General features: G+C 38.0%; 1 protein-coding gene across 14 annotated transcripts in view; it reads right to left on the minus strand.

The window, feature by feature from the left end:
- Positions 1–14,832, minus strand: part of ENAH (ENAH actin regulator) — a 156,925-nt gene that overhangs the window by 15,987 nt on the left and 126,106 nt on the right. For 6 of the 14 annotated variants that reach the window (XM_082349736.1, XM_082349733.1, XM_082349734.1 and 3 more), the window contains 6 exons: positions 7,066–7,370; positions 5,079–5,861; positions 2,817–3,121; positions 1,717–1,862; positions 1,501–1,558; positions 182–230 (listed from right to left, as the gene is read on the minus strand). In XM_082349736.1, coding sequence (XP_082205862.1) covers positions 182–230; positions 1,501–1,558; positions 1,717–1,862; positions 2,817–3,121; positions 5,079–5,861; positions 7,066–7,370 — 1,646 coding nt within the window. Of the gene's footprint in view, positions 1–181; positions 231–1,500; positions 1,559–1,716; positions 1,863–2,816; positions 3,122–5,078; positions 5,862–7,065; positions 7,371–12,457; positions 12,561–14,832 lie in introns of those variants that run through there. The other 8 variants (XM_082349729.1, XM_082349740.1, XM_082349728.1 and 5 more) reach the window with 3 other exon arrangements.

The following is a 14,832-nucleotide window of genomic DNA, read 5'->3' on the forward strand; positions in this document are numbered from 1 at the left end:
GCTTCTGGGGTCACAAAAGGTAGAGGAAAAAGTCAGTGCTCTCAAGTGTGAACAAAGAACTTGAACGTTTTAGTAACTAAGCAGTCACTTTATCCAAACATGGAGAAATGGGGAATTTTTAATTGAGGAGTGTTGATATTTACAGAAAGTTCATAAAGATTAAAATATATCTCGAACTTACCAGGTGTACTTGTTGAAGAGGCCTTAGAACTTACAGGCTCTGAATCTTCCTAAATATACAGAAATACATATTAATAATACCACATCTTCTAGAAACCTGTTGTAGACATTTGGTGTTTCATACTTTCTGCCATTTCCCACTTTTCCCTTCATCAATCTTTTCTCCCTTCTACACTAGTTTAGACCTTCTTCTTATCCTAGCACCTCCACCCCTGCGCCCACCCCCTGCCGCTCCCCATGGCTCCTTTCCTCACGCGTCCTCATTGAGAGCTGTGCTCGCCAATGTGACTAAGCCACATATGAGAGAGAGATCTGAATGGCATCAAAGAAGGCCAAATGCAGCAGGGAAAACAATTATACTGTTAAACACTAATATATAAAACAAATAAAGCAGAGTCTGCCCTCCTGAACTAGAGAGGGGGGCACAGCTAATAACCACAGGGCTCCTAGGGGAAACATTTGAAAACTGTGATTTAGTCTAATTCCTTCATTTTAAATGCAAGGAAACTGGACTTCCCTGGTGATGTAATGGTTAAGAATCCGCCTGCTAACGCAGGGGACAGAGATCCGAGCCCTGGCCGGGGAAGATCCCACATGCCGCGGAGCAACTAAGCCCGTGCGCCACAACTACTGAGCCTGCGCTCTAGAGCCCGCGAGCCGCAACTACTGAAGCCCGCACGCCTAGAGCCCGTGCTCCGCAACAAGAGAAGCCACTGCAATGAAAAGCCCGCGCACCGCAACGAAGAGTAGCCCCCGCTTGCCACAATTAGGGAAAGCCCGCGTGCAGCAACGAAGACCCAACGCAGCCAAAAATAAATAATAAAATAAATAAATAAATTTATAAATGCAAGGAAACTGAGACTCTAAGAGATTTAAAAAACCTAGTAAAAGGTCATTCACTCCTTCAATGGTAGGCTTGGGTACAGAATTAAACTCTAAAGGTGAGAATTTCAGTGCTTTTCCCCCAACTCCACACATTCAACCCATTTTACTAAGTAAGAATGCCATTAAAAATTTATAAATAATGCCATTTTTAGTATCTGAAGAGTTAAAAAGAAACAATTGTTAGTTGAAATTAATTAAGTTCAAACTAAGCTTTGACACAATTTCCTGAATGAGCTATACTTGAATTTCACATTTTCAGGTGTAGTAGACTATTTTTATTTTTACTTATTTATTTTTTGCCTGCACCACGCGGCATGTGGGATCCTAGTTCCCCAACCAGGGATCGAACCCGCGGCCCTGCAGTAGAAGCACAAAGTCTTAACCACTAGACCGCCAGAGAAGTCTCCATGTAGTAGACTATTTTTATTAACTTACATTTTTGTCCTCTTTTTGTTCTGTTTCTATTGTTGATCCCTTTTCAGCAATTCTTCTCCTAGAAAGAAGGTAAATCAATTTTTTTTAAAAAAACATCAGGTAACTTAGTGTAAAACTATGCCAAAAGGGAAGAACTGCATCTAGTTAAATTATACTTAGAATAAAAGTAACAAAATCCTCTCAATTCTGGACACATCCATATAATTTCTCACTCACCTCCTGGCCAGCAGGGCACTCATTTCTTCCATTAAACCACTGCCCCCTAACGGAAGGGGTCCATTTCCACGACCCGTGTCTGTTTTAGATGAGGCCGCATTCACACCAATGGTATTCCCTCCGCTTGGGAAAGAGGCATCCTCCATCTTAATGAGAATATACATACATAATAAACTCCTATGTGGGACAATCCTATGTTTATTAATATATTACATTCAAAACAGAAGGCTATATCAGCATTAATTTCAATAAAAACACCTAGATATTATTTTTTAAACTTTAAGGACCAATGGAGTAATTTTATGCATCAGTTAAGTTTTATCAAAGCTAACATCACCAATAATGGGATAAAATGCTATCACATGTCCCCCTTGTGTAATACATTGAAAAGGACATATTACGTTGGTAGTAAAAAAATGTAAAACCTGCCCCCAAAAATGCATAACTCAAATCAAATCTTAGGGAAATATCAGATAAACCAAACTGAAGGATGATCTACAAAATAATTATATTGTTGTCCTCAAAATTGTCAATATCATGAAAGAGGAGATTGAGGAAATGTTACAGATTAAAAGTAAAGAGACATTACAACAAAATATAACAGGTGATCTTGGAGTAGAAAAAAAAGTGCCATAAAAGACATTATTGGACAACAGATGAAACTTGAATAGATTTGTAGATTATAGTATTGTATCGCTTGAATTTCCTGATTTTGATAATCATGCTGTGGTCATGTAGGTGAATGTCCTTGTTCTTACAAAATACATATTTAAGTATTTAGGGAAATAGGGGCAAGGTGTCTCTGATTTATTCTCAATTCAGACAAAAAGAGAGAGTGTGTGTGTGTCTGTTTACGCAGAAGGAAACATACACAAAGAATAATAAAGCAAATACGGTAAAATGTTAAGTGGTGAATGCTACAGAAACTCTATTATTCTTGCAACTTTAATTAAGTTTAAGTTATTTCACATGTTTTTTAGTCAATGAAGTTAGTTAACATAGGGTTCATAAAATCAGAATACAATAAATTCAATGTTTTAGATACCGAGACAGAATAAGACATAACATAAAAAATACAATTAATTAGGAAATGCATTTACCCGTGACACTTTTCTAAGTTTTGCTCCAGCAATTGCAGCTGCAAGTCCAGTTAAAGGGCGATTGTCTTCAGACATGGATCCCGAAAAAAATCCAGATGCAGGGAGGGGAGGAGCAGGAGGTGGCGGGGGAGGAGGAGGTACTTGATTAGGAAGAGGTGGTGGAGGAGGCGGAGGCGGGGGCCCTGAGGACGGAAGTGGAGGGGGTGGAGGGGGTCCTGGGGGAGGAGGAAGTACGGCTGATGCCTGGGCAGGACCTGGTGGGAGTGGAGGAGGGGGTGGAGGTGCAGGTGGTCCCAAGACAATGCCTGAGAGAAAGAAATGTTAAGACCATCAACAACAGAGCTAAGTGACACTATCTCAGGAGGAAAAGCATGTAGAATGACATGCTCAATTAACTTGACTTGAATATTTAATACAAATTAATGAGTTCAATTTATCATAATATTTAACATCCAAATCAGTATTAAAAAAATACTAAAAATTAAGGCCAAAGTGTATAACTACTCCCTTTACTGTTAGAGCTTTATTAATAGAACTTTGCAACAGATCGTCTAAATTAGTTTCTTTTTTTTGCTCACGGGCATTTGGTAAATAAACAAAATAAATGCTTATAAAATGTGGGACAGAGGCAGCATCCCTGAAAAGACAAATGAATGTATAGGATGGCAGTTAGTGCTGTTCAAAATAACAGACCAAAATAATCTGGGTAAACCTTAAGAGTTGAGACAATAAATTCTACGACAGTGAAAGCATATAGTTACTTGCTTTCCAAAGTGGCTGAATTGAGAACATGAAAGAAGGGTGGGTCCCAGGCTTCAATATGTCAAAAATATTCCACATTTAAAAGCAATGTATAAAGAGAATTGAGAATCATTGAAGTAAAGGAATCTACTAGAACAAAGTAAAACCTCAAAACAACTATCAGAAATAATTAGGAGACATAGAATTTGAAGTACAGAAGACAGGGGTTAAGAGAGCAATGTCCAGATCTTGTAAAATCACAAAGGAGTGGGCAAGAACAAGAACCAGGAGACTGACCCTGTAGGTCCTCCCCCTTCCTTAAGGCTTAAAGGGGTATTTTAGGACAAATAAAATGTTATCTGCAAACTGGGTGGTAAGTTTTTTGAAACTGCTAACTTTGAACAGTTACACAAGCTGGAATCATAAATTGCTGGAAGAATATAGTGATGGGCTGCATGAGGGGTCATCAGAGCTCTGAGGATACAGGAGGTGGGCCTTTGGACTCTGTCAGGCTAACTGTCTCTCTTGCTCCAGAATCACTTTCACAATGATACTGAACTGCACCTACTAGAGTTGTGACTCAACCTTTAAGCAAATTCAGTAAGTCAACATGAAAAATATACACACAGCAATAACAAGCCCTTAAGAACTAAGATTTTTTTTTTTTTAATAAGTGTTTTAAATCCAGACTATAACACCGTTCCTTTGTAAGTACAAATTTGTTGTCACATTCCTTCCTGTAATCCTCGTTAAATCCTATTTTAAAAGGGAGCGGGTTAAGCATCTTCTTATTTACTTATAGAACCAGGTCCTTCTCTACTTACAAATAATCCATACTTAGATTACATCCCCCCTCCCCTGTCACTGTGACAGCAAAGTTCAGGCATGGGGAGTGGGGGGATAACTGTAGAGTATGCTATCCTCTCCCAACTATCCCTTCAGCCTGCTACTTCTTGGAATTTTGGACCATGGAACCCTTTGGGGCACATATCAAGCCTGCCATCCTCTCCACCCTTTGTGCAAAGTTGGGCTGCTCCCCAGGGCTTAGGGTGGCACCCATCCCTGGAAGTCTGATATGAGAAGCCCAATACGAAATAGGGTCCAAGATCAGAACTGTCCCAGAGGAGACTCCTGGATGACAGGTCTGACGACTACAGTTGGGCACTAAATATAATCTCTGTGTTTCCCAGAAATTAAAGGAAGACAAGTTTGATTATATCAATATATTTATTGTGTGGATTAATGTATCAAGTAATGTTTTCCTAGTGAAAATTAAAAGAAACATACAGAGGCCCTTAAATACTGAATAACACTTCTGACTATGACACCGCAGAAGATATCCAAATCTAGTTCAATATGGAAACCCCTCATACTGATCCTCCAAATGCAATTAATCCAACAGAAAAGAACCCACCTTCACCTTTTTCAAAACCATCCTCCCCATTCTTCTAGGCAATGAAAGCTGTGGACGTGTAACATTTCCAAGTGATTAGCTGTTAGTGGCAATAACGGAAGCCTTACCCTGCTGGGCTGGAGTCTCGGCCGGCTGAGAGGCTGCCTGCGAGCCTGGCTCAGAAGCAGAGGAGTCTCCCAGCACAGGGGTTAGAGGAGTCTCCACAGAGGCAGGGGCAGCTGCAGAGGGAGAAGGGAGAACACTAGGCTTGGATGAGGGAGTTGAGGCAACAGGGGTGCTTGGAGGAGGAGAGGCTTGAGATCCACAGTGTGAGAGTGGTGCGAGGGAAGGCGGTGGCAGCGCCGCTGGCCCTGAGGTAGGCGGTGGAGACACTGGACATGTGACAGAGTCGAGCAGCCCGCTGGGGGCCGCTGGTGATGGAGGCCTCTGGGGCACAGGAGAAGAAACGCAACCGGGGAGGACGGGCCTTGGACCAGTAGCTCTGCCTGGGGGGCTGCTAATCATTACTGGAGGAGACGGAGGGAGGGGCGAGAAACTGGAAGTAGACCAGGCACAGGGCTTCGTAGCTGGAGGTTGAGGAGAGGGTGTGCTCACAGGAGAAGAAGGTCGAGAGTTTTTGTTCAGAGGACGAGGAACTGTAGCATAATGGGGAAGAACAGGGTGGAAGGCTGAACCTAGAGATGTTGCAAAACGTGTCGCGGAGTGTCGAAGAGGTGGTGTAGGGGGTGTGGAAGTGGGTGGCAAAGCGGTCACTACAGCGTAATCAGGAGTGGCCTCTGACACTGGAGCTGAGATGACTTTAGCATATGATGGAGGAGGTGCTGAAGGAGGCTGGCAACTGGCACACTCAGGAAGTGGAGCATGAAACAGGGAGCTGTCGGAGGATGGAGCTGGACAGAGGTGGAAAGCAGCGGCGAAAGACAGGATAAAAAAGGAGAGAGAAAAAGGGAGCTAGTAAAGCCACAAAACCAGCATTCAGACAAAATGTACAAATGTAGACTACAGTTAGTACCAGAGAATAAGCACATGGGCAAATAACTAATTTCACCCCAAAATGTCTTAGCTTATAAATACATTTTGAGACCCAAAAGAGGACAAGTTTTCTTTTACTCTAACAAGTTGACTGATAAATTAAACTGATTAGCTTATTCTTTACAAGAAAAAGATCGTAGTCTTAATTTTCATTATTTCGTCCACTAAAAGGACATTAACATTACATGAATAAGACCACAAAGAAGAGTAAGCTTAGTTGTTTTTTTAAAAAAAATAATAAAGAGAGAAACTAGCAAAAAGTTTATCATAAAGGGCTAGAAACCCCCAAATTCAATGTTTATTTGTGGAAAAGTTTTGTTTTGTTGGCTATAACCCCAGAAAACAATTAGGCAATCAAAAGCAAATGAATGAACTCAAACAACAAACCAATCAACCAGTATTTAATCAACCCATGTTGAAACTTTAGATATAGGCCATATGGAATAAAATAATAATTCTTAAATCCTATAATAAATGTTAATTTTAATGAATGTCAAAATACCTCAAATTTTTAGTCATATCTTAACCCTTATGTCTTTCAATAAAATTCCTTCAGATTTAGTGATTTCTACTGATTTTTCACAATACTTGCATATATTTAAATTACTAGTCAGCTCTAGAGAGGATACTTTTTAACCTACTGTGTTTAATTCCTCCTTCAAAAACTTTAGAATACAATCAAACAAATTTCTGGAATACTCTGGTATTCAAGACAATTTAAGCACTCTCAGAAGGGAAATATATTCCAAATTCATCTAATATAAAAATTTCCCATAAAAACACACTTACACTTTATAGCCAATTTATAGGGAGTTAGAAGAATTAGAATACCAGAATAAAAATTTCCTGGAGCTTTCCTTAAGTCTCCAAGCAATAAAAGAGAGAAATAAAAAGAAAATGTTAAAGTAGCAATAGCCACATATTTGTTCTAATTTCAAATCGTATTGCTTACTCCCAAGCACCTCAAATGTGAAATAGTCCTTCTAATACACGAATACACAAAATGCCATCGCCATCCAAGCTCAGACATCAGGAACACGGAACAATCTGTAAACTTCTTACCGGCATTTGACATTCTTCGCTCTCGCTCCCATTCCAGCTGCTCCCTTTCTAGCTGCTCTTGCCGCTCTCTTTCTTGCCTTTCCCGGTCCAGTCTCTCCAGCCTCTCCCGCTCTTGTCTCTCCCGCTCCAGACGATCCTGACGTTCCCTTTCTTGTCTCTCTCTCTCCAGCTGCTCCTGTTCTAGTCGTTCCCTCTCCAGCCTTTCCCTTTCTAACCTCTCCCTCTCCAATCTCTCCCTTTCCATTCTTTCTCTCTCCAGCCTTTCCCGCTCCAGCTCCTTTTGCCGTTGCTGTTCTTGTAGTTGCCTGAAATTAAGAAATTAAAAATATGCAACTGTGGCTACTCACCATTAAAAACCCATTCTTTTCACAATGAACCTATGAGAACCTTATTTCTGATTTAAATACAAAGCAGTGTAGACCAGGCAATCAACATCTCTCTTTCCACATGAAGAAAGACTATGTTAGATAGAGATGGCTTATGTTTCATACGAATGAAAATAATTTCTCTTATTAGGATCATTTTGGGCTGCTTCAGCACATTACACTAATGTCTCATTTTATTCTGTAGTTTTCATGAATAAAGTGTTGCAAATAAATGAATAACTGAACATACCACTTTAATGACCAAGACATTATTTCAATCATTTAATGGAAATATCTCTAAATTGTAATTACCTCCCTAAAACAACATCAAATTTTTACTGTATAAATTATATTTTATCATTTTAGAAAATACAATGGCTAGTCACAGCACTAGCTCAATAAATGGTGAATGGAAAAAAAAAACAGACTTAAGAAATAAACTTTAAATCATATTAAGTCTCATATCCAGAGGTCAGTAAAATTAACATTTTGGCATTCATACTTCCAAACTTTTCCTCATGCGAAAATATGCATATAAACCTTAAAAACCAAATAAATTAGAATATGTCCCTACCACTCTGAAATCTGTTTTCTCCTCTCCCACTTAATATATTGTAAAAGGTATTCTAAGGCACTAAGTAGTTTTGTACCTTTACTTTTCATGACTGAGTAGTAGTCCATTGTTTAGGTCCATAGTTTAAGCAGTCTCCTATGGTACTATATAAGTTTGCCTAATACTATTACTGATACTACAATAAACATTTATCTTCATGTATCTTTGAACCGTTTTCTACCTGCTTCTTAAGGATCATCACCAGAGGCACAGATTTGCTAAATGAAAAGATACAAATATCAAGATTTTTGACACACGGTTCCAAATTGTCTTCAGGAACATAAGTCCAACAGTATATGAGAATGCCCACTTTCCTTTCCCCTCACTAACACTGAACACCATCACTGCTTTTAATCTTTGCTAATATGACTGATATCATATAACAATTTTCATTTATTTGATTACTTCTGAGGTTAAGTACTTTGCAATCTGTTTACTGATTTTTGTGTTAGTATTAACTGCACATGTTCTTTGACCAGTTTTCTCTTGGGATAGTTAATATTCCATATTCACTTGAAAGAGTTCTTTTCTATATTAAAGATAATAACACTTTGTCACACATGTTAGTCATATGCATTAACTTTTATTACGGTTTTTTTATGTCTTTGATTTTTAAAGTTTTGTTTTGTAATATGGTTTTTAATTTTACATAGAAAATCTAGTAATATTATTCCTTTATGTGATCTGCTTTTGATATCCTTCTTAGGCAGTCCTGTCCCACAGCAAGTTTATATAATTACTAACACTTTCTTTTCATACTTTTATTTTTTACAATAAAATCCTTAGTTCATATGAAACTCATCTTGGGCTTGACATGTGAAGTAGTGACCTATATCACAGCACCTTTTATCGAATAGGTTATAGACCTAATTTAAGATGCCACCTTTACATGTGTTGACTGTTACTGAAGTTCCAGAATGTTTTGGAGCATATATCTATTTGTCTGGCGGAGTTTTTCTAGGTGATTCTCAGATATATAACTCTTTCTAGGTAAATTTTAGTATCACTTTGTTAAATTTACCCTTTCTGCCAAGACCTATATGCTCTCAATTCTATTAACGTTTCATTAAATTTGAAGATCAGCTAGAAAAACATTCACATATTTTTATCTTCTTATCTAAGCAAGTATAGAATGTCTCAGTATTTACTCAATTAAAAATCTTCTTCAACTCTAGGACTTCAAATGATGACTACAAAAATCTCTTTGTGATTATATTATAAACCTGCAGAAGCCTCCTGGATGTGGCTCTATAACAGTTTGCTTTTTACCTTTCATATATAATGTAACAGAGCATGAAAATATCTCCAAGTATCCACCTGGACTTAAACAATTATCTTGCTATAAAAATTAACTCGCCCTAAGATTTAAAAAAAGTTACACTCATCTTACGCATAAAGTATTTCACAGCATTGCGGGGAAGATTAAATGAGATAATACCGCGACAACTTTTTACTAAGTACCTGAAGCATAAGAACTCAATAAACGTTGAGCTATAGTAATACTTATTTGGAGGTTTCAAACTGAGACTTTCCCTGGACTGGCTAATAAACTGGCTGGATTCTGACTGGAGGCTGAGCTTCATGACAGAACGCGCGTGCTGCCCTTTGCTCCTCCCAACACTATCAATAAGCCAGGAAGACCTTTCCAGAAATCCCTCCCCTTCATGGTTCCTGAACTGACTATAAAACAAAGGAAAAGCCCAATCCCACTCCTGGGACAACAACACAAAGCTTCTCTCTGGACAGATCATCGTACTTCATCAGTGCAAGAGGAAAACAGAAGACACCTATTGTAGTGCTGATTATGGGCTGGCCACAAAGTTCGCTCGGATTTTTCTGTAAGATGTTACTGAAAAACCCAAACGAACTTTTTGGCCAACCCAACAGTTGCTGAAAATACTGACAACTAAATAATAAAATCTGATTTTTACGGTACAGTACTGATGACTTCATTATACCATTTGATAAATTAGGGGCCAAAGTTTCTGAGGGATAACAATATCACTGTAGGGATGAGGGCAAGAAATTAGGTATATTCAGAAGAATATTTTTAATAATAAACTAGACAAAGTTATTATTATTGAATAACCTGCATCTAATGAATAAACTCAGCTAGGGCTTATATTACATTTGAAATATACAACATGCATCAAAAAATAAGAGCACATGAAATGTAATAATACTCTAAGCAATCTCTTGGGTCCAGAAGACAAAAGATATACCCATATTATTCTAATTAGAATATATTTGAAAGCAGAAGCTAAGGGAAAGTATTTAACTTTTAATGTAGCTGCACCAAGATCTATGATTAAAAAATCCAATTTATTAGGTCCTGTTACATTCCTGTGCCACCTCTTTCATTTTATTTTATCGAAATAATACAAGCACATCGTTTTTAAGTTTATAAGAAAAAAATAGCAGCTCATTGTTCCAATCCTCCCATCCCAGTTTCCAATATATCAGAGATAATTACTATCAGTTCTTTTGGCTGTTTCTTTAGATATGTCAATTCTTTTGATTATTTTAACTTTATACATGTCTACTGACTTTTAAGATATCTCTTGTAACTCCCTCACCACACACAGGCTTTTCCCAATATAGTCATGGGAGAATACTGATTTCTGGTTAAATCAATATTCAGAGTTTACATTATGAATATGATAATGTAAACACTGTTCACAGCTGAACCACACTGTACTCTAAGACTACATCTCATTTCTTATCCAAGTTCTTAGTTTTTTTACCCCCAAGTTAATGGCTGCTTCTCTAGACCATATAATGCTTTTAACACAAAAAGTAAGCTTAAAGCACAAGTAGAAGGCCAGGTACGAGTAAAGTGAATCTGAAAGAATTATTAAATAATGGCATTTACAACTAGGGTGTCCTGACTTAAAAGACTGCTCCACACGTCATAATATTCTGGGTTTTCAGTCTATAAATAAAAAGAGTATCTACTGATGTAGGGAAAGAGCACAGTGCCAGAGAGATCTCCCAAGTTCATTGATAGATGACTGAAGTAGGCAGTTCATACAGCTGCAGGAGAGTCTGATGACCGTGTATTTTCTTGATTTGAAAGTAAGAAAGATGCAAGAAAGGAAACTGTTCAAAGTCTCTAATTTTTAGCCTGTTTACTGAAAAGAAGCACATCTAAACATATTTCCCAAAGTTGTGTGTCAAACAGAACATCTCAGGCTTACAAATCTTTAGTGGAATGAATAATTCCACCTAAATTGGATGGTATATATAAATCTTCTGACTTTCATGTTTTGACTTCTAAAGCAAGACATCTGTATATCTTTTTAGGGGGACAGTTTCCAAATGTATAAATTCTGCTTTTCTTAGAACACCACTGCCAACTCACATACTGGAAATGCACATGACTATTCTTCCTAGAGTTCTGTCTACAAATGACTGTTTTCATCTGAAGATTTTTTCGAAGTACAAGGGCCCTGGGGGCTTCCCTAGTGGCACAGTGGTTGAGAATCCGCCTGCCAATGCAGGGGACGCGGGTTCGAGCCCTGGTCTGGGAAGATCCCACATGCCGCGGAGCAACTAGGCCCGTGAGCCACAACTACTGAGCCTGCGCGTCTGGAGCCTGTGCTCCGCAACAAGAGAGGCCGCGATAGTGAGAGGCCCGCGCACCGCAATGAAGAGTGGCCCCCGCTTGCCGCAACTGGAGAAAGCCCTCGCACAGAAACGAAGACCCAACACAGCCAAAAGTAAATAAATAAGTAAATAAAATAATTAAAAAAAAAAAATTACAAGGGCCCTAATTCTGAATTACGGAAAAATTCTGGAAGACTAATTTTTCTTTTAAGTTAGGATATACATTTTACAATAATTTGAAACCTTCTGAGAAAATATTTTTCAGAAAAAAATGTAGTGCAAATGACTAATATCATAGCCACCAAGAGCATTTTAAAAATATCAGGAAAAATTCTTCCCACCACCAAAATACCTATTGAATTTCTCACCCAAAAGAGCTATCCCCCAAATGCAAAGAGATGCATGAAGCACCAGCCAACGAGATTAATAGCTTTTTTATATATTTGAACACAAATTTAGTTTATCTTAACTCAAAAACTTACTTTTCTTAAAGCAAGCAAAATCTATGTAACAAAAATTTGAAACACATTTCATTCAACCTTATATATAACAAAAAAATAGTGTTAGGTAAATGAAGAGTGATTTACATTTGACATAATGAAGTAGGAGGGCAGATTAGGAAAAATGTTCCGGGCTGACGACATTTAGTAATACTAATGCTACCGACATCAGTCAGAAAATAAAACTGCATAAATAAAATGTGGGCATTTCACTTCTCTATCAGTAAACAAATGAAAAATGGATAAAACTAAACAAGATAATTACGTTTTAATATTACAAAGCTCCTGAGACAAGAGACAATACTTACAAGAGAAGGCGGTCAACTCTTGGTCCATCCTGCCTCTGAAGGCTAATCGGAGGGCTGTACATTCTCATTGTTCCAACTCCCTGCTTCTGTGCTGGGATTATTATTCCCCTTTTATAACTTTCAGGTAATAGTGGTGATTTGCAAACTATTTATAGGTATTAACTACATTAAGTTCCGTGTTGAGACTGACACAGGACTGACTCATGTCTCTTAGAATATGTTTTTTCATCACAGTCAGCCAAGGAAGCCGAATTAATAATATGAGTAAGAACCAAAAACTGATATTAACAAATGCTACACAACATATGAATAGAAAAGTAAACTACACTATCATCGTGTTACTATAGTAAAAGTATTGGACTAACAAGATTTAACATCTAAAGTAAACATTTGTTTTATCAACTCAATTTTATCCTCATTAAAATTTAAAAATTAAACTTGTAAAATACATACATAGTTTCAAAGGTCAAAGAGTGTTACAAAGTTTATAACAAAACACTAATCCTCTTCTCAACCCTTACCACTTCTGATTTCTCTCCCCAGAAGCAACTACTTTCAACACTTTGATACTTATCTCACGTTTCTAACTACATACATTAATCTGTTTAGAACTAATACTTCTTAGTCTTTCAGATTTAGAAGTTATCTACTGACTTCACACTACACAAATGATTTAATTCCTACACCCTCTAACCCCCTAAAATCTTTCCTTCTTCATTCTCCCAATAAAATCATGACAGTATTTTGGATACATCAGCATCCATCTAACTTACTCAGGGCTGACAATATTTACTTTCCAGAACAATCCCTTTCTTAACCCTGGTGTTACAAATGGCTACCTTTTACACTTGATTCTTTTTCTCTATACCGACCCTTAACTCTCCATCAGAACTGTAAACCCTCTCAATAGGGTCAAGTATATCAGGTGATCTATTTTTTGTTTGCTTATTGTTTTTCTTTCCCCCCAGAAACTTTTGGTCCATCCTGCCTCTGAAGGTTAACTGTAGGGCTATACACTTTCAACGCATCAACTCCCCACTTCGGTGCTGGGATTATTATTCCCCCTTTATAACTTTCAGACCTGCTGGGTCCCTAGGTTTTGCTTTCGCCTTAGTCAAGCTGGGAATTCCCCTATCTCTTTCCTACACTGGATTTCTTGTTTCCTGGCTCCTCCCATGGTATCATCATTCTTGGTTTACTCTCTCATTTTAATAGAATACATCTTCCAGTAGCTTCCTAGGAAACTGTGCAGAGGAGGAAATTTTAGATTGGAAGTAACTTCTCAGGAATTTGAAGCTCCCCCCACTTTTAAAATCTTCTAATATTCTAAAATTCCAGTGATATGCCTTGGTGGTAGATCTTTTTATGTTTTCCTACTTATTGGGCTGGACACTTGGTGAATCTTTTCAATCTGGACCAGGGGACCTGGCAAACTACAGTCCATGGCCCAAATCTGGCCACACCCATCATTTCTGCATTGTCTATGGCAAAGCTACAAAGGAAGAGCTGAACAAATGCCACAGAGACCTCGTGGCCCACAAAGTCTAAGACCTTTACCATCCGGCCCTTTTCAGAAAAAGTCGGCACCTCTGACCACAAGCAAGTCACTGAGTTCCAGGAAATTTTCTTATATTATTCATTTGCAGATTCCATTTCCTCACATTTTTGTTTCGTCCCCCTAAAATTCCTAATATTTAGATGTCGGACCTCCTAATCTGATCTTCTCTTATTTTTTTTCTCATATACTATCTCTATCTTTTACAGCTATTTTCAGGGCAATTTCCTCAACCTTATTTCTCAAACCTCCTAGTATTAAAATTAATGCTTTTAAAAAAAATTCTAAGCACATTTTCTTACACTCTGATTCTTTTTAAATAACTACAAACATTTGCTTTATGAATAAAATATATTCTTAGTTCTCTGAAGCTATTATAGTATTTTTTAGGTTTTCTTCTGTTCCCTGTTATTACATGTTTCCTCCAATTTCAATTTTTTCTGTTTGTTTTGATCTGTCTTCATGTTATAAAAGTTGTCCTTAAAGGTATGATGATCCCTGGCTGTCCATTCATGTTGATAAGTGGTACTAAAGCTGATCAGAAGCCCTTAAATAAATGAGCTTCAATGGGAGGGACCTTGGGTGTCAATATCTTTGTCTTTTCTCTTGGCCAAGCCAAGTTTCCGGAGGAGGACTCTTCATGTTCCTTACCTGAGTTCTACAGGTCTGGCTGCCAATGACTGGGAGCTGAGCAAAGGAAAGAGACCAAGGTTGGCTGACTTTCACTCATCTCTCTTCAGTATGGCCTCTCACCCACACCTTCACAGTTGTGCCTCCTATACCTCAGGCTTTACCAGGAGTCAGCAAACCTGCTGAAAAG

The sequence above is a fragment of the Balaenoptera borealis genome (assembly GCF_965194805.1).
Source record: "Balaenoptera borealis genome assembly, chromosome: 1".
Lineage (NCBI taxonomy): Eukaryota > Metazoa > Chordata > Mammalia > Artiodactyla > Balaenopteridae > Balaenoptera > Balaenoptera borealis.